The following is a 20458-nucleotide window of genomic DNA, read 5'->3' as shown; positions in this document are numbered from 1 at the left end:
TATAATACCTCTTTTCACTATTATCCTTACCAACTTCTTTGCTATCTCAGCGGACATAGTGCCCCATCTTCTGTGTAAGGATACTCACTCTACCTATATTCGAAATTCCATCTCTTCCTACTTTAAGGAACCAGCTCTATCAGTTAAACCCTCTTTGTCTTACATTTTCAACCTGTTCTTTTCGACTGGCTTCTTCTCTCAGTAGTATGCTCAAATATTTTCTCATTCCTAAAGAAAAAGTACTTCTTCAGTCTTCTAGCTATTGCCCTCTTTCCTCTTGGTTAGAGCCTTCTGAAAAGTGGTTAGTCTTTCCTATTAGTACTTCATCTCCCTTCACCTTTCAGCCCACTGTGATCCAATTTTCATATAATTACTATTGCTCTTCCAGAGGTCTTATGACCTTTGACTTGTCGTATCTAAGAGTCACTTGTTAGTCTTCACTCTATTTTGACCTCTCTGTTGCATTTGGCACTGTTCACTCCTTTTCACTTTGAACCCTTTTTGTAGTCCTCACTTTTATCCAACTATTCCCTCCTGGCTCTCTTTTTACCTTTTGGGCTTTTTTGAACAGGCTGACTCCTATAATAATCCTCCTTCCTCTGCTTGCCCTTTAAGGGTCACTGCTTTTTAAGGTCTTTTCTTTTGTCACATTTGGTCTCTGCCTGGGCAGCGTCAACTATGCACACAGTGTATACTACTATCTCTATTCAGATAGTGGTGAAATCTACACTCTGGTTCAGATCTTTTCCTCTCCTGAACTTCAAACCCACATATCCAGTTGTCCCACTGGACTTCCCATTAGAAGTCCCCGAACTACCTCAAACTCACCATGGCCAAAACAGAAATCTTCTTACATACCCCCACTACTACCTAAAACTTGCTTTTGTGTTCGTTATTTAGTCTAATGGCACTACCATCCATCTGGTTGCTAAACCATACATTTCAGAGTTATCTTTAACTTTTCCTTTTCTTTCATCCCATGACTAGTCTCTCACTCTGTCCTGTTAAAATGTTCATAATTAAAATCCTTCTGTTTTTCAGCTCCACTGCTACTACCTTACCTCAGGCCTATATGGACTTCCACGATTTTAGTAGCTCCCTAACTGGTCTTCCTATATCCAAACTCATGTCCTCTAAATCTATTCTCCTTACTACCACCACAGTGATCTTTCAAAGATGTACATCTGATCATGGCACTCCTCTGCTTTCAACTCCCTATTGCCATCAGATAAAATGTATACTTGATTGGTCTGACCCTTGTCCTCCTAGCCGGCTCTATCTTTCCTTATTCTCTCACTTCCAGCTTAGCCTGAGCCATTAATTGTTCTTCCTCTATGTCATGCCTCCTTGCAATGTACACGCTGTTACATCATTCCCCAGCCTGGAATGTCCTTTCCTCCTGGTCCATCTGGTAAATTCTTATTCATCTTTCCAGACCCACCTTAGTTGTCTCCTCCTCGCTGGTTATCTTTTGTGCCTTTGTTATACCTGGCATGGATTTTCCCCTTTTATTTTTCATTGGTTTGCAGTCATGCATTTAAGTGTTTGTCTCTTTTGTATTCCCAATGCACATCATAGTGCTTCTTGTACAGTCACTCAGTAATTATTGGCTAGGTGTGTGGATGAATGAATGAGTGAATTAATGTCCTTCTTCACCTAAGGAAATCCAGCTCTTTCTTCAAGGGTCAAGCTTCCCTGGCTCCTGCAAAAGAATATTGTTACTACACATTACTGTATATTACCAGTAGTTTTTCCATTGTATTTTAATTATTTATTTATTTTCAGTCACCCTGACTAGTTTGTGGGTTCCTTGAAAGCAGAAACTGAGTCTTTCTAATACTGAGTATTTCTAATACCTGGCACATAGAGGCGCAAAATTGTTAGAATGAATAAATGAATGGTCAATATGTACCATTGCCAAAATTTCCCAGGTTAAATAACTGCCCAGATCTTTACATCATTCCGACTGTGTTTATACAATCGCTTGTTAAAGCGATCTAAGACAGGCAAGCACCTCCATCTTAAGTTGAAAGCTTTTGTGTTAGTAACACTAAAACAGCTAGAGGAGATTGTTGTCAGATCTGGGACTAGAATGCAGAGCTGTCTGTGTTTTTGAGTGTGAATTCTTCCTCCAGTTCACCTATTCCTCTGAGAATTGATCCTTAGTTTCTTCAGAAGTTTAGTGAATTTAGAACTCCCCTCATCTTTCTTTTTGCCCTGCATTATGGGTTAGTTTTGATATTCTTTTCCTATGTGGTAAGCTCTCCTTCTCTTGCACTCCATTGTTTTCCTTTTCATTCCCCATAGAGGATGCTAATGTTATGAGAAAAAATTAATGTAGCCCATAATGTAGCCCAGGTTCTCTGTGCTTTAGGGACTGTATTTGGCAACTTTTTAATCCAACAAGCTGTGCAAAGGTTGCTTATGGTACTTTTTTGCCTCTTGTCTTCACAGGCAGTGAAGGTAGAAAAGGCCAGTGTCTTAGTCCATTGTTCTGATGGGTGGGACCGCACAGCACAAGTCTGCTCGGTGGCTAGCATCCTCCTAGATCCATTTTATAGGACATTCAAAGGACTCATGGTAAGAGAGCACGCTACTATATTTTACTTTGTGAAAGAGACAGATTGCAACAAAATAAAAAATAACTCTCAAACAATATTTTTTTGCCAGAATTAGCTCTAAGTCTACAAAAATAGCTTTTCCAATTTAGCTTCTTTTCATTAAATTTAGGTGTGTACTATCTGTATACTTTCTTTTGTATGTTGAACATACTTCTTACCTATCAGAAGGTAAGTTATATGTAATAGACTACTGTACAGAGTAGGAAAAGCTCAAAAAGTTTGCAGAACTTAATGGATGACTGTCAAATAGACTGTCCAAGGGGCTCATCATCTTTAACATGTCAGTTGTTTGAATGTCAGACTTATGATTGTTTTCTAGTGCTGAATCTAAAGCCTCTTAGTTGATCTTTCTAAGAAACGGAACTCACCATAGTGGTTGGTTTATTCTCATTTCTTTGGAAAGCTTGTTTTTTTTTTTTTTTTTTTTTTTGGAAATAGAGTCTTGCTCTGTCACCCAGGCTGGAGTGCAGTGGTGTGATATTGGGATATTGGCTCACTGCAACCTCCGCCTCCTGGGTTCAAGTGATTCTTGTGCCATAGCCTCCCAAGTAGCTGGGATTATAGATGTGCACCACCATGCTCGGCTAATTTTTATATTTTTAATAGTGACTGGGTTTCACCACATTGGCCAGGCTGTTCTCAAACTCCTGGCCTCATGTGATCTGCCCTCCTCGTCCTCCCAAAATGCTGGGATTACAGGTGTAAGCCAACATGCCTGGCTAGAATTTTTTTTTTTAATGGTTGAAAATGGTTTTGTTACTGGTATAAAGCTAAGAGCTGCCTTTGGATTTCTGTTTTTCAAAGTTTGAGTTTAATATCGTGCTTATCAGGATTGCATTTAGTTATGGCTCAGTGGCTTGTCACACATGTGAAAGCCAAAGGAAATTTGACTCTGGATATGTCTGAGGGCATCTGAAATTTGAAGGCACCCTGTATAGGCCTGTGAATGAAATCTAAGTTACTTACTTAGTTATCATTTAGGAAATTAACTGTTTTATGATCAGTTCAACTATTTCAGCAAAGTGTTTTGACATTCTTGTGTGTATGGTTAATTCATTTTATGATTTTCCTAATGCAAACTCTTTCTTTTGTATAAAATGAAGATCTTGATAGAGAAGGAATGGATATCCATGGGCCACAAGTTTTCCCAAAGGTAAAAATATACTCATTTTGAAGGAAGGGGCTGAGGATAGTTCATTAGGGTGAAGTATATCAAAACCTCAGTATGTACATGTAAAGGAAGGAAGAGGAAGTTGAACATGGCATAAATCTCTTTTCATCAAGAAACAAGTATTCTAGATACTATGCTAGGGCACTAAGGTGACAAAAGTAACCAGAATATTATCCCTGTTTTCAAGGAGTACAAGTAATTATATCAAATTGTTAAATATTCAAGGAAGAACAAGTCATCACAGGCTACAGAAGGAAAAGTGCTTAACATTGCACGAAGAGGTCAGGGTAGGCTTCCAGGAGTACACAGCATTTGAGGATGAATTTTTGGAAATGAATAGGAATTTAACAGGAAGAACAAGGGAATGATGAGGTCATTCAGAGGGACTAATATCAAGACGATGCACCTTTTAACCTTTTGTAAGATAAAAGGTGCAGATTTGTTCTTTTTTAAGGGGTGAGGACAAGGGCTTATATTTATCTGTTGTCTGCTATAAACCAAACTGCCTCACTAAGGCTTTACCTGTGTTATCAGAACAATCGATAAATATTTGTCAAATGCCTAACAATGTGCTGTGTATTATATCAGACACTAAGCTGATTCCAAAGGCAAATAAAATTTGAGATTTGGCCGGGTGCAGTGGCTCATACCTGTGATCCTAGCACTTTGGGAGGCCAAGGCGGGCCAATCTCCTGAGGTCAGGAGTTCAAGACCAGCCTGGCCGATATGGTGAAACCCCTTCTCTACTAAAAATACAGAAATCAGCCAGACATGGTGGCTGGTGCCTATAATCCCGACTCCTTGGGAGGCAGAGGTAGGAGAATTGCTTGAACCCGGGAGGCGGAGGTTGCAGTGAGCCGAGGGCATGCCATTGCACTCCAGCCTGGGTAACAAGAGTGAAACTCCATCTCAAAAAAAAAAAAAAAAATTGAGTTTTACCCCAAGAAGATTATAATTCAGGTCTTATTTTCCCCCATTGATATGCGTTAATTTAATTTCATTTGGTTGCCACTCTCTAGCCGTTTGGGTCCGTTTATTTATTCTTCCTTCACCCGCAAACATTGGACCAGTCATTATGTTAGGTATTGAGAAGACAGAGTTGAATCAGATATAGTCCCTATCTCTTCTTTGAAAGAAAAGAAAAATCAGTGATGACGGTGTAGTATGATAAGTGCTTAAGACAGAGGAAAACATAAACAAAGGAAGTTTACCCATTCTGGGGCAAAGAAGGCTTCCTGTAATAGGTGACATTTTAACTGAGATTTAAAGTATGAGTAGATGTTATTTAGAAAGGGAGAAAGCATTCTAGCCCTGATGTGTTTGAAACCATAAAGGCATTAAACAGGATTACGTGTTTGAGGAGCTGCAAGCAATTCAGTGTGGCTGGGTCAAAGGGTGTGTAGGGAGAATAGAGGAAATGAGGCCAGGGAAGCCGAGCCATTGAGGAGAAGATCATTGCGAGCCCTGTTTTTTTTTTTTTTTTTTTTTTTTAAAGCTGAAAGATTTGAGTGTTTTGTGTACATAATAAAGCTATATTGGAGGACTTTGAACAAGGCAGTGACATGATGTTCAGATCTATATTTTACAAATATCCCTCTGACAGCATGTAGAAGATTGAAATTGGTGGCAAGGGGCTGAATTAGTAGGCTACCAGAATTGATGAGGGCCTGAAAAAAGACAGAAGCAATGATATGTATACAAGGGTATTCAGGAAGTAGAACTTACCAGAAGGTGGGAGAAACAGTCCAATAAAACTCAAAGGTTTCTGCCTGAGGTAGCTGGGTTTATTGACATAGAGGATATAGGATAATACAGGGCAGGGAAGATGGCTTCAGTTTGGGACTTATTTGGCATGGGGCATCCAGGAGAAGATATCCAGTAGGGAGACTATTCAGTAGTAATCTGGAGCTCACTAGTTCTGGGTTGGATAGAGAGGTGGTATAGAGGTTTAAGAGTTATCTGCATGTAATTGGTAGTTTAAACCATGGATTCAGATAAGGTAACTCAAAAAATTGTTTATAGAGGAAGAAGAGCCAAGGGGTGGGACAGAGCCTTGGATAATACTGACACCTGAAAGTCTAGTGAAGAATGAAGTCCATGAAGGTGGCTGTGAAAGAGTGATTAGTGAGATAAGAATAAATCTAAGGATAGGAAAGAAGAAACATAAGAGGGGAGAATCTCAAGGGAGTAGTCAGCAGTGTCATATGCCTCAGAATAACCCAAGAATCGACTTTGGCAATATGCAGGTTTTAATGATCTTTAGTGATAACTGGTTGAGTAAAGTGGTGAAAGCAGAAGCCAAATGTTTGTGAATGGAGGCATGAGTGAGGGATGAGGAAGTGGAATGTGAGTATATAAATCTCTTTCCAAGAACCTTGGCTCTGAAGGGGGTAGAAGAGAAAGAGTCAGGTTTGGGTCTGAGGAAGTGTATTTCAAGACAGGAGATATTTGAGCAGTTTCTTATGCTGAGAAGAAAGAAACATTAAAGAAGATAAGGTTGAAGATATGAAAGAGACAGTGAGTTTTTGGTAGAGTAAGACTTCTGGACAAATGGGTGAAAGTTCCAGTCCAAATGAAAGATTAGCCTGAGCTATAATGAAGAACACCTTTTCCATGGAGATTAGGTGGAAAGACAGGCAGAAAAGGTGCTATATGTGAATATTAGAGGCAGAAGTTAGAAATTTTTTTTTCTACTTAATGGCCTTGATATTTTTCAGTGGCACTGGAGTGAAGGAAGATATGAAATGGATTAGGGGTTTGACAAGGTAGTTGAAAATTTGTATGAGCTGTAAAGGTAATGAGAAAAGGTTGTTAAGGACCTACACAAAGATTATTTGAGAGCAGTTAAAACACAGCTAAATGTGGAGACTCAATTTGAATGGTGTGAATTTGTATGATTTTATAATTTCCTTGAGCATTATTAATCAGTCAGGATGTGGAAGCAGAGAACATAGCTTTTCAGGCTGATCTGTGGTTGGATTTAGAAGGAAAATAATTACAAGAAAGACCAGAAAGTTGAACAAAATGCGGAGAGAGTAGTTAATAGGGCAGATCATGGAATTTAGGATAAGGAAAAAGAGAAGCCAACAGGAATCTAGCATCTGGAGATGTCCTGAGATGAGGTCTGCAGGAGTTAAGAAGATGAGCAGCCTTTGGAAATATAATATATGGTGTTCAGAGTGGGACATTGTGATTAAGATTTCAAAGATGGAGTAAGAACTACTAGCCAGCCTGTGGCCAGTGGATTCAAAAGGCTGGAGTAGAGGTAAAGATCAGTGAAGGTAATTTGATTTGCGTTAGTTAAGGAATCTGTTGAGCTAGTGTAAGTCATCTACATCAACAAAAAAGCTTAAGACCATCAGATTATTCAGAGAATGTAGGGAAGTGACACAGAGATTCTAGAAGACAGCATTGTGGAAGGAGAAGGTAAATAAGCTAAATAGCATGACCCATAAAGGAAGTGTTTTTAAGGGCATGAAAAGAATAGTAGCTTGGAAGCAGCAGAAGCAGCAGTAGGTGCAAGGAGAAAGCTAAAACCACCTCTGCTTTGTTTTAGAATTATGGTATGTGGAAAGTGGAATGATCAGCAGTCTCCATTTTTATTTGACCCCAAGGAAAGGTGGTATCCTTGTAAGCCAGGTTGTAATTATATCAGAAGGTAGAGAACATTCAGTGTAGAAACTGAGAGTGCCGTGTTCGTTTCCAGTGGAATAGTGTTTCAGTCGATGATAGGGTTGGTAAAGAGAGCATTGTGGGGAGGAAATATTAAACAGTTCTGGGATGAGGTTTCATTCATGTACTCAATAAATGTTTCTTTAATACCTATTTTGTGCCAGGCACTATGCAGTAAACAATATAGATGTGGTCATTGCTCACATAGAGCTAAATGTAGCTATTTAAATTAAATTAATTAAAATTAAATACAATTAAAAATTCGGTTCCTCAGTCACAGTATCCACATTTCAAGTGCTTAACAGTTAGAGGCTGCTATATTGGACAACACAACTGTAGAAATTTTCCATCATTGCAGAAAGTTCTATTGGAAAGAGGGTGTATAAAAAAATAGACTAGATGACCAAAGGGTTTACAGTATGGATGACAGTGAAGGACACCAGCAGCTAAGAGGTCTGCTGGGATTGACTAGCTTTGAGATTCTGGCTGGCATTTTGGTATGAGGTGTTTTGCCACTACCAACAGAGACAAAAGATGACCCTCTTACAGCCTATTCCCAACAGTGTAATCCTTAATGCTAACTAGTGTCTTTCTTTACCTTTATTTGCATCTCTCAGGTGTGGCCACCTCGATGGGGACTCTAAAGAAGTGTCCCCTATCTTCACCCAGTTCCTAGACTGTATCTGGCAATTAATGGAACAGTTTCCCTGTGCCTTTGAGTTTAATGAAAACTTCCTGCTAGAGATTCATGACCATGTTTTCTCCTGCCAGTTTGGAAACTTCCTTGGTAACTGCCAGAAGGATCGAGAAGATCTAAGGTGAATTTACTTTGCGAGAAGACATTGAACAGGGAGAAGGGGGTCAGTACAAAAAGAATGTACCTACCACCCTGAATTTGGCATAGCAGTCAAGAAAGGGGCGGAGATAACAATAATAAAAAGAACTTTTGAAGCATAAAGCACTCAATGTTTGCACAGAGATCTCTCAGAACCCTGAGATATCTCATCTGTAAAATAGGGATAATAATGCCTACTTTTTAGAGCAATCATGAGGATCCAGTAAAATAATGGATGTACAAGCCCTTTGCAAATAATTAATTGCTGTGCAGGTATGAGTAGTCATTATCTACAGTCCTTTCTCACTCATATCAGAGATTACAAACTAGCAGCTCATTCCGAACCCAACCCAACAGGCATGGTTTGTTTAGTCTGTGGAGTATTTTTTAAAACTCCTAATTCGTTGCTGACATTTTTGTTTATTTCCATAGGTTTTTGGGGAACAGGTGGTATTTGGTTACATGAATGAGTTCTTTAGTGGTGATTTGTGAGACTTTGGTTCACCCATCTCCTGAGCAGTATACACTGAACCCAATTTGTAGTCTTTTATCCCTCACCCGCTTCCTACCCTTTCCCTCTGAGTTCCCAAAGTCCATTGTGTCATTCTTATGCCTAGTTGCTAACATTTAAATGTCAGTAGATTTCACATTAAAATCCAGTTATTTTAGGATGTTTTTTTCTAAATGTTCTGAAAAATCAGGAGCTTTGGCAACACTAGACTGTATTTTCTCATGATAATAAACAGCTAGAGCTGAATAGTAGCTGTTCCATTTGGATAAGGCAAACTCACTCTTGTTGACTGCAGTTCTTACCATTCTCTATAGTTTATTCTTAGCCCATTTCTAATGTTATCTGCCTAGTTCTAGTAGGCAGTTGAGTTTGCACCCCTCACTTAAACTAACAGCTTGGCAATATATGAGACATAAGTACTTTTCAAAATTGACAAGGTAGAGCTCCTATGAACAGTATTTTCATTATTTTAGAGACAGAGAAAAAGAAATAGGAAAGTAGCTGTTTCACAACTCACTCCTATTTCACAGCTGTTGACTGAGTTAGTAGTTAGCCCAACCCTCAGGCCCCTTTATAGCATAGCAAGATGACATTATTTCTCTGTGATTTGGTTTTCCTGTCAACATAGAGAACAATAATGAGTCTTTCTGTTTCAACATTTGTACTTACTTGGTAGTTTCTCTCTTGATGCCATGCACATTTCTCTCTCTCTGTCTTTACAACTAGACCTTTGTCACTTTCTCCCCAAATTCTTTTAAGATATTCATTCTGTCTTTGTTTACCTATGCATTAAAACCCAGAATCTTTTCCATAATCTTTTTCCTTCTCTTAAAATCAGGTCAATATATGTGGTATTTTTCACACAAATCTGAATATCCATTTAAAAAACATAACAGTTGAACATTTTAACATATTTTAAAATAGTGATTACTTAAAATAAACAGCAGTGTCATTCATTCATGAACAGAAAAGCATGGGCTTTAGAATCAGGCAGACTTGGGTTCAAACTTTGGCTCTGTCACCTACTAGCTATGTGACCTTGAGCAAATTAATATTTAGTCTCATTTTCTCATTAGTAATTTTGGGCTAAAATATCTCACACGGTTTTATTGGGAAAATTTAAGGAGGTGTTTTAGGTAAAGAGTCTGGAATAGTGTTTGAACACATAGTAAATACTCAACAAATTAGTTACCTTACCAACGCAATATTTTTTTTTCTGTTATAAACCAACAGCAAATGAGAAAGATGGACATACAAAGCCTTTGGCCTCACTGAAATGCTCTGACAATTGTAAAAGTTACAAGACTACAATTTTAGGTCTTACCACTTATATCACTCTTCAGTTCTCCTTTAGCTTCCTTTGACATGGTGTGTGAGCAAATGACCTTCTCATGGATGGTTATACAGCAACTCTCTTTGGGAACCAGTGGATCTCACGTATTTTGAGGTGTTAACTAAGGGACTTGCTTACTGGTTAAGCAGCCTCCCCATGGTCTCAACTAAAGTACAAGAATCAATTTTGTAATATAAATGCCATTATCTTTAGTTGTCCACCTGGGATAACTCATGACATTTTCTAGTATAAATTTCCAATTGTCTTTCACTGTCTTAAACCTTCTGAAGGGAGGAGAAGCTGGCTTTAAGTAAAATGAAATATAGAAGAGCCAGAAATTCACCCCATAGAACCTATCTCTTAACTTACCAGACTTGTAAAAGCAATTCCAGAATTTTTAAAACCAGAAAAGTCATTAGTTCATAAAATACTTGTTTTGGAAGATAACTTAGAGGTCACATTTAACGGTGAGGAAATAGGCCCAGAAAAAACTCGGGATTTTCTTAAGATCACACAGCTATTCCACACAGAGACTGGACTTAGAATCTCCTGTTCTCCAATATGGAACTCTTTCTAACCTCTCATTTATTTTAAAGATGGATAAATTGAAGCCCAGATAATTTGTTACTCCATCAACACTTTTTATCCACTTATTTTTCTTCTGTCATATCCTGTCCTCCTTTCTTGAGTTGGGTTACTTATTAGCAAAATTTGCTGCTTATCAGTTCCACAGGACTATTGAGATTACTTGCTTACTGCTTTTAATTTTTTGGCTTGTTTTTCTTTTCTAACAGAGTCTATGAGAAAACACATTCTGTGTGGCCTTTCTTGGTTCAGAGGAAACCAGACTTCAGGAACCCTCTCTATAAAGGCTTCACTATGTATGGGGTACTCAATCCTAGTACTGTGCCCTACAACATTCAGTAAGTTCTTAAGTTTTTCCCTCCTTTCTTATAGCAAGTCCCAGGGTCTCAGCTTCCTTGCTTCTCCTTGGATAGCTGCCACCATCTGTACAAGCCTGGCTGTGGAGTAGGATACTCTGTCCTCATATCACCCATACGTTGCTGCTTCTGAAAACAAGAGCCCAGTTCCTTTTGGTTTTCAGGGCTTTGCTGTTACCTGCTTAGGGAAATAAATAAGAAATTATAGTTGATTTGTAGGAATACAACCAGTCAAGATAACGTTTGTTTGATTCATTTACTCTTCCTCTGTATCTTCTACTTTTCTTTCCCTTCCCCAACAAAGAAAAGAAAAATGAGAGAAATCAGGAGTGTGCTGGTAATGTTTGCTATATTTTTCCAAAGCTTCTGCAGGCTGACGCACTGACAGAGTACAAAACAGAGACTAATATGTTTATTAGCTCTAATAGCTTATTTTGTGGATTCTTTAGGATTTTGTAAATATTAGATCATGTCATCTCTGAAAAGAGAATTTTATTTCTTCACTTTCAATTTGGATATCTTTTATTTCCTTGCCTAATTGCTCTGGCTAGAACTTCCAGTACAGTGTTGAGTAAAAGTAGTGAAAAGAGGCACTGGTGTCCTGTTCCTGATTTTAGGGGGAAAGCTTTCAGTCTTTCACTATTGAGTATTGATGTTAGCTGTAGGTTTTTCACAAATTTCCTTTTTCATGTTTAGGATGTTCTCTTCTATTTCCAGTTGAGTATTTATTGTATTTTTTTGCTATTATTACATTTTAAATTTTAATTGACACAATAATTGTACTACATATGATGTATAGAGTGATTATGCTGTATTTGCCTTTGTGTGGCTGGCTTATTTCACTTAACATAATGTTCTCCAAGCTCATCTGTGTTGCTGTGAATGACAGCATTTCTTTCTTTTTTATTGCTAAAATAGTATTTCCTCGTGTATGTATACCACATTCTCCTTCTCAGTCCATCCATTTATGGACACTTAGGTTGACTTCATATCTTGGCTATTGTGAATAGTGCTGCGATAAACATGGGAGTGCACATATCTCTTCGACACAATGACTTCATTTTCTTTGGATATATACCCAGTAATGGGATTGCCAGATAGATCATAGGGCAGTTCTATTTTTATATTTTTAGGAAGTCCATACTGTTTTTCATAATGAATGTACGAATTTACATTTCCACTGACAGTATGTGAGTGTTCCCTTTTTTCCACATCCTTGCCAGCACTTGATATGTTTTGTCTTTTTGTGAATAGCCATTCAAACTTGGTGAAATGATATCTCATTGTGGTTTTGATTTTTATTTTCATGATGATTGGTGATGTTGCATTTTTTTCATATACCTATTGGCCATTTGTATGTCTTCTTTTGAAAAGTGTCTATTCAGATCTTTTGCCCATTCTAAAATCAGATTGTTTGCTTTGCTATTTAGTTGAGTTTCTTATATATTCTGGTTATTAATCCTTTTTAGAAGGGTAGTTTGCAAATATTTTCTTCCATTCTGTGGGTTGTCTCTTCACTTTGTTGATTGTTTCCTTTACTGTGCAGCAGAAGCTTTTTAGTTTGATGTAATCCCATTTGTCTACTTTTGCTTTTGTTACCTGTACTTTTAGAGTCATAGCCAAAAAATTATTGCCTAGTCCAATATTATGAAGTATTTTCCCTATGTTTTCTTCCAGTAGTTTCATAGCTTTTGGTCTTTCATTTAAGTTTTAATTCCATTTTGAGTTGATTTTTATATGTGATGAGAGATATGTACCTAGTTCCATTCTTCTGCATATGGGTATCCTTTTTTTTTTCAGCACCATTTACTGAAGATTGTACTTTCCCCAATGTTTGTTCTTCACACCTTTGCCTGTATATGCATTTTTTTCCTGGGCTCTCTATTCCATTGGTCTATGTGTCTATTTTTAGATCAGTATCATGCTATTTTGGTTACTATAGCTTTGTAGTACATTTTGAAGTCAGATAGTGTGATATCTTCAGCTTTCTTTCTTTTTTTTTCCCCCACAAGTTTGCATCAGCTATTCAGGATCTTTTGTGGTTCCATACGAATTTTAGGATCCTTTTTTCTGTTTTTGTGAAAAATGCCATTAGTATTTTGTTAGAGATTACATTGAATCTGTAGATCACTTTTGGTAGTGTAGACACTTTAACAATATTAATTCTTCCAGTCCATGAAGATGGGATATCCTTCTGTTTATCTGTGTCCTCTTCAATTTCCTCCATCAATGTTTTATAGTTTTCAGTGTGAAGATCTTTCACCTCCTTGGTTAAACTTATTCCTAAGTATATGTTTTTTGTAACTATTGTAAGTGGGATTGTTTTCTTGATTTCTTTTTCAGATAGTTTACTATTGATGTATAAAAATACTGCTGATTTTTGTATCTTGCAACTTTACTGAATTTGTTTATTAGCTCTAGCAGTTTTTTGGTGGAGTCTTTTGGGTTTTCTGTATATGGTGGACCCTTAAACAACACAGATTTGAAATGTGTGAGTCCATTTATATGTGGATTTTCTTCCACCTCTGCAACCACTGAGTCAGCAAGACCAACCCTTCTTCTTCCTCTTCCTCTGCCTACTCAACACAAAGATGACAAAGATATAGATGTTTATGATGATCCACGTCCCCTTAATTAATAGTAGATGTATTTTCTCTTTCTTATGATTTTCTTAATAATAATTTTTTCTTTAACTTATAAGAATACAGTGTATAATACATATAAAATACAAAATAGGTGTTAATCAATGATTTATGTTATTGATCAGGCTTCTGGTCAACAGTGGGCTACTGGTAGTTAAGTTTTTGGTAAGTAAGAACTTATATATTGATTTTCCAGTGTGCAAGGGTCTGACACTTCTAACACTGGTATTGTTTGAGGGCCAACTGTATACACTCATGTCATCTGCAACCAGGGATAGTTTAACTTCCTCCTTTCCAGTTTGGATAGCTTTCATTTCTTTCTCTTGCCTAATTGCTGTGGCTAGGAATTCAAATACTAAGTAGAATAGAAGTGGCAAAAGTAGGCATTGTTGTCTTGTTCCCTATCTTAAGGAAAAGCTTCCAACTTTTCCCTGTTCAATATGGTGTTAGCTGTGGGTTTGTCATATGTGGCTTTTATTTGTAGTGAGGTACATACTTTCTATACATAATGTGTTGTTTTTATCATGAAGGGATATTTAATTTTGCCAAATGCCTTTTCTTCATCTATTGAAATGATCATACAGTTTTTGTCCTTCATTCCATTAGTGTTCTGTGTCACATTTATTGATTGGCATATGTTGAGCCATTCTTGCATCCCTGGGATGAGTTCCACTTGATCATAGTGAATAATCTTTTTAATGTGCTGTTGAATTCTGTTTGCTAGTATTTTGTTGATGATTTTTGCATTTGTGTTCATCAGGGATATTCTTTTTTAATTGTGTCCTTGCCTGGCTTTGCTATAAGGGTAATGCTATCCTTATAAAATGAGTTTAGAAATATTGTCTCCCCTTCAGTTGTGCCGACTAGTTTGAGGAAAATTGGTATTCGTTCTTTAAATGTTTGGTAGAATTCATCAGTGAAGCCATCAAGTCCTGGGCTTTTCTTTGATGCGAGATTTTTATTACTGCTTTGGTTTCATTACTCACTATTGGTCTGTTCAGATTTTCTATTTCTTCATTCTTTAATCTTGGAAGGTTGCATATGACCAGTAATTTATCCATTTTTTATAGGTTATCTGGGTTTTCTGGCATAGAATTGTTCCTGATACTGTCTTGTGATGCTTTTTATTTCTGTAGCATCAGTTGTAGTATCTCTTTTTTTGGTATCTAATTTTACTTGAGTCTTCTCTGTTTTTTCTTAGGCCAGCTAAAGGCATCTCAATTTTGTTTATCTTTTCAAAAAGAACAACTCTTTGTTTCATTGATCTATTTTATTTTAAGTCTCTCTCTTTTTTTTTTTTTTTTTTTTTTTTTGTGAGCAACAAGACTGTTTATTTCACCTGGGTGCAGGCGGGCCGAGTCCGAAAAGAGAGTCAGCGAAGGGAGATAGGGGTAGGGCTGTTTTATAAGATCTGGGTTTCTTTTCTTTCCTTTTCTTTTTTTGAGACAGGGTCCTGCTCTGTCACCCAGGCTGCAGTGCAATGCCACAATCATGGTTGACTGCAGCCTTGACCTCCTGGGCTCAGGTGATCCTCCTGCCTCAGCTCCCTGAGTATCTGGGACTGCAGGTGCATGCCACCACATCTGGCTAGTTGTTTAATTTCTTTGTAGAGATGGGGGTCTCACTATGTTGCCCAGGCTGGTCTTGAACTCCTGGCCTCAAGCAGTCCTCCCTCTTGGCCTCCCAAAGTGCTGGGATTACAAGTGTGAGCCACCAAGTCCATCCTCTTTCTTCTCCTCTCTTTTCTTTATTTTCTTTCTTTCTTGAGGTAGGATCTCACTCTGTTGACCAAGCTGCAGTACAGTGATGCAATCATAGCTCATTGTAGCCTCAAACTCCTGAGCTCACATGATCCTCCTGTTTCAGCCTCCCAAGTGGCTAGGACTACTGGTACATGCAACCACACCTGGCTAATCTTAATTTTTTGTAGAGATGGGGTCTTGCTTTGTTGCCCAGGCTGGTGGAAACTCCTGGCTTCAAGTGATCCTCCCACTTTGCCCTCCCCAAAAGTGCTGGGATTATAGGCATAAGCTACTGTGCCTGGGCACTTTCATTTATTTCTACTCTTTATTATTTCTTTCCTTTTACTAGTTATAGGTGTACTTGGGTTTTAAAATGTTTAATTCCTTTGGTGCATTGTTAGGTTTTTATTTGTGATCTTTCTTCTTTTTCAATGTAGACATTTATTGCTATAAGATTTCCTTTTAGAACCGCATTAGCTGTGTCCCAAGGATTTTGGTATGTCGTATTTCCATTTTCATTTCTCTCAATAAATTTTTAAACTTCCTTTCAATTTCTTCATTGACCTGTTGGTCATATAAGAGCATGTTGTTTAATTTCCATGTATATTTGTGAATTTTCAGAAGTTCCTATTGTTACTGATTTCTAGTTTTATACCATTGTGATAAAAAAATACTGGAAATGATTTTGATTATCTTAAATTTGTTAAGGCTTGTTCTACAGGCTACCATATGATCTGTCCTAGAGAAAGTTTCATGTTCTGTTGAGAAGACTGTTTATTCTGCAGCTGTTTGGTCGAATATTCTGTAAATGTTTGATAGGTCCATTTGATTTAGTGTGTCATTTAAATGTGATGTTTCTTTATTTTCTGTCTGGATGATCTGTCCATTGCTGAGAGTGGCATGCTGAAGTCTCCTTATATTATTTTATTGCAGTCTATTCCCTTAGATCTATAATAATTGCTTCATTTATTTGGGTACTCTGGTGTTAGGTGTATACATATTAAAAATTTTCATATCATCTTGTTGAAATAACTCCTTTTCATTATATAATGAACTTCTTTTCTCTTTTTATAGTTTTTGCCTTAAAGCCTATTTTATCTGTTATGATTATAGCTACTCCTGCTCTCTCTTGGTTTCCATTTGCATGGAATATCATTTTCCATGTCTTCACTTTCAGTGTACATGTCACTCTGAGCAGGTACCCCCTGGAATTGGTATGCCTGGCTGGTAAGTATGTAGGCAGCAGAAGTCTGCCAGTTTGGGGCAGGGCTCCATGGAAGCAACATGTCTGGCTGGTATGCCATTGTCACATGGGGGACAAATCACCAACTTGGGGCAGGGGCACCTGGAAGCAACATGCCTGGCTAGTGAGCGCACAGGTTGCACATGGACAGTGAACCTGGCTGGTGAGTGTGCTGACTGTGCACATCATTGGGCAGTACTCAGTTTCTTTACTTGGCAAGATTACCTATTTCTCTAGGGACAGAGTACCACTTGCCTTTGTGCTGGAGCAGTGGACTTAGGCTCTGAGAGGCTAGGGTTGGTTGCTGCAGTCACCCGAATGTGCATGACAGAGCCCTTCCTAGGCAGCTTGTTCTCAGAGGATAGAGTGCTGTAACAGCTTGGCTGGGGAATGGTGCACCACCACTAAGGTGGTGTAATGGCAGTGCAGCTTCAGCAATGAAAAGATGCAGTTATTGGTGGCTTTTGGAGCAGGATACACGCTAGCTGTGGCTCTGTTTTCAAGATGGCACTGTATAGCTGCAGCTTGGGTTTTGGTGAGGGAAAGGTGTACAGTGAGTAATTAAATTGAAACCATAATAGAAAGTCTCCAATCAAAGAAAAGCCCAGGACTCAATGGCCTCACTGCTGAATTCTACCAAACATTTAAAGAATGAATACCAATTCTTCTCAAACTAGTCAACAAAATTGAAGAGGAGAAGAGGAGACAATACATCCAAACTCATTCTATAAAAACAGCATACTCTAATACAAAAACCAGAGAAGGACATAACAGTAAAAGGAATATCCCTAGCCAATACCCCTGATGAACACGAATGCAAAAATCCTCAACAAAATACTAGCAAACAGGGCCTAGTCACGGTGGCTCACACCTGTAATCCCATTACTTTGGGAGGCTAACATGGAGGATCACTTGAGCCCGGGAGTTTGAGACCAGTCTGGGCAACATAGTGAGACCTCGTCTCTACAAAAAAAAAAAATCAAAAAATGAGGCAGAAGAAAGACTGAAGCCTAGGAGATCAAGGTTGCAGTGAGGCATGGTTGCACCACTGCACTCCCACCTGGGTCACAGAGCAAGACCCTGCCTCAAAAAAAAAAAAAAAATACTAACAAACAGAATTCGACAGCACGTTAAAAACATAATTCACTATGATCAAGTGGAATTCATTCCAGAGATACAAGAATGGCTCAACATATGCAAATCAATAAATATGATACAGAATGCTAGTGGAATGAAGGACTAAACCATATGATCATTTCAACAGATGAAGAAAAAGTATTTGACAAAATTTAACATCTCTTCATGATAAAAACTTAACAAATTATGTATGGAAAGTATGTACCTCAATACAATAAAGGCCACATATGACAAACCCACAGGTAATACTATATTCATCAGGGAAAAGTTTAAAGCTTTCCTACTTGGAGTTTATTGAGCTTTGTAGATATGTAGATTAATGTCTTTTATCAAATGTGTGATATACTCTGTCATTATGTCTTGGAATATTCTTTCTGCTCCTTTCTATCATTCCTATCCTTTTAGGACTCTCTCTGTGCACTTATTGGTCTGCTTACTAATCTTCTACAGGCCCCTGAGGCTCTTTTCATCATTTTTCTTTCTTTTTGTCTCACAGACAGGGTAACCCCAATGGACCTATCTTCAAGTTCATTAATTCATTCTTTTACCTGCTGAAATCTATTGTTTAACTGTTCTAGTGAGTTTTTCATTTCAAATATTGTACTTTTCATATCCAAAATTTCTGTTTTGTTTTGTTTTTGTTATTTCTGTCTCTTTATTGATGCTATCTATTTGGTGAGATACTATTCTCCAGGTTTCCCTTAGTTATTTTTCTACGGTTTCCTTTAGCTGTTTGAGCATATTTAAAACAGCTGATTTAAATTTGTTGACTAGCAAGTCTAATATCTGGGTTTCCTCATAAACAGTTTCTATTAATTGTTTTTCCTATGAACGGGGCATACGTTTTTGTTTTTTTTCTGAATGCCTCATAATTTTTTGTTGTTGTTGTTGAAAACTGGGCAGTTTCAATATTATAATGTGGTAGAAATCAGATTTTTACCTCTCTCTAGGGTTTTTTGTTGCTACTTGTTGTGGGTTGTAATTGTTAGTTTAGTAGCTTTTCTAAATTATGTTTGTAAAGGTTGTGTTATTTGCCACATGTAGTCAGTGAATTCTCTGTCAGTTAGCTTAGTTCTCAGATAGTGATTTCACAGAGATTTCCTTAAATTCCAGAAAAATAACAATAGTTCTCCTAGTCTTTGCAGATTGGCTTTTTGTTGGTGTATTATCTTCAATGCTTAGCTGGGCCACTTATATCTTAGCCATGTCCTGCTTCTGTAGAGCTTAAAAGTAAGCCACAGGTGAAAGCTTAGGGTCTTCTCACATATTTTCTGAGAATAGGTCCGACCCTCAGCATGTATCTGACCTCCTACATTCCCTGATATTTGCAGGAGCTTTCCAGAGCCTTTTTTTTTCTCATGTGTCTGCTTCCCCAGCCTTTTCCTTCCCAGTCTTTTTATTCTGTCTGCTCCTTGCTCCATCTATTATCCCTTGCCTCAGTTGGCTGTGGCTAGTACATTTGCCTTTAAGTGCTTTCAACAAATATTATGAAAAAGGCCACTCTAGCTCTGAGAAAGTTCCAAGGCGGGCAAAATAAAGTCAAGGTCCTGAGCCCATACCTTAGGGAGCTACGAGGCAGGCCAAAATATATAACCATAGTTTTCTGAGATGAAGATGTATATTGCTTCCCTTGCAGCAGCGAGCCACATCAGTAATGTAGACTACCATCTCCAAGGCCGCCACTAAGCTGGGGAATAGGGGATGGGAGAGAGGGAAGTCAACATGTTGCAGCCTCTTACCAAAATTTAGTAGTCTCTTAAGTCTCAGGATACAAAATCAATGTGCAAAAATCACAAGCATTCTTATACACCAATAACAGACAAACAGAGAGCCAAATCATGAGTGAACTCCCATTCAGAGTTACTTCAAAGAGAATAAAATACCTAGGAATCCAACTTACAAGGGATGTGAAGGACCTCTTCAAGGAGAACTACAAACTACTGCTCAGTGAAATAAAAGAGGATACAAACAAGTGGAAGAACATTCCATGCTCATGGATAGCAAGAATCAATATCGTGAAAATGGCCATAATTCCCAAGGTAATTTATAGATTCAATGCCATCCCCATCAAGCTACCAATAAGTTACTTCACAGAATTGGAAAAAAACTACTTTAAAGTTCATATGGAACCAAAAAAGAGCCCGCATTGCCAAGTCAATCCCAAGCCAAAAGAACAAAGCTGGAGGCATCACGCTACCTGACTTCAAACTATACTACAAGGCTACAGTAGCCAAAACAGCATGGTACTGGTACCAAAACAGAGATATAGACCAATGGAACAGAACAGAGCCCTCAGAAGTAATGCCACATATCTACAACTATCTGATCTTTAATAAACCTCACAAAAACAAGCAATGGGGAAAGGATTCCCTTTTTAATAAATGGTGCTGGGAAAACTGGCTAGCCATATGTAGAAAGCTGAAACTGGATCCCTTCCTTACACCTTATACAAAAATTAATTCAAGATGGATTAAAGACTTAAATATTAGACCTAAAACCATAAAAACTCTAGAAGAAAACCTAGGCAATACCATTCAGGACATAGGCATGGGCAAGGACTTCATGTCTAAAACACCAAAAACAATGGCAACAAAAGCCAAAATTGACAAA

At 37.9% G+C, this 20458-nt stretch overlaps 1 protein-coding gene across 5 annotated transcripts in view; it reads left to right on the top strand.

Moving 5' to 3' along the window:
* The window catches only part of MTMR8 (myotubularin related protein 8), a 137847-nt gene that overhangs the window by 60318 nt on the left and 57071 nt on the right, over positions 1 to 20458 (top strand). For 4 of the 5 annotated variants that reach the window (XM_063659972.1, XM_054471897.2, XM_063659973.1 and 1 more), the window contains 4 exons: positions 2455 to 2580; positions 3725 to 3774; positions 8082 to 8282; positions 10938 to 11066. In XM_063659972.1, the coding sequence (XP_063516042.1) occupies positions 2455 to 2580; positions 3725 to 3774; positions 8082 to 8282; positions 10938 to 11066 (506 nt within the window). The remainder of the gene's footprint in view (positions 1 to 2454; positions 2581 to 3724; positions 3775 to 8081; positions 8283 to 10937; positions 11067 to 20458) is intronic. The other variant, XM_063659970.1, reaches the window with a different exon arrangement.

The sequence above is a fragment of the Pongo pygmaeus genome, chromosome X, assembly GCF_028885625.2.
Source record: "Pongo pygmaeus isolate AG05252 chromosome X, NHGRI_mPonPyg2-v2.0_pri, whole genome shotgun sequence".
NCBI lineage: Eukaryota > Metazoa > Chordata > Mammalia > Primates > Hominidae > Pongo > Pongo pygmaeus.
The sequence above is the reverse complement of the archived record's forward strand: the minus strand, read 5'-3'. Positions and strand labels throughout refer to the sequence as shown.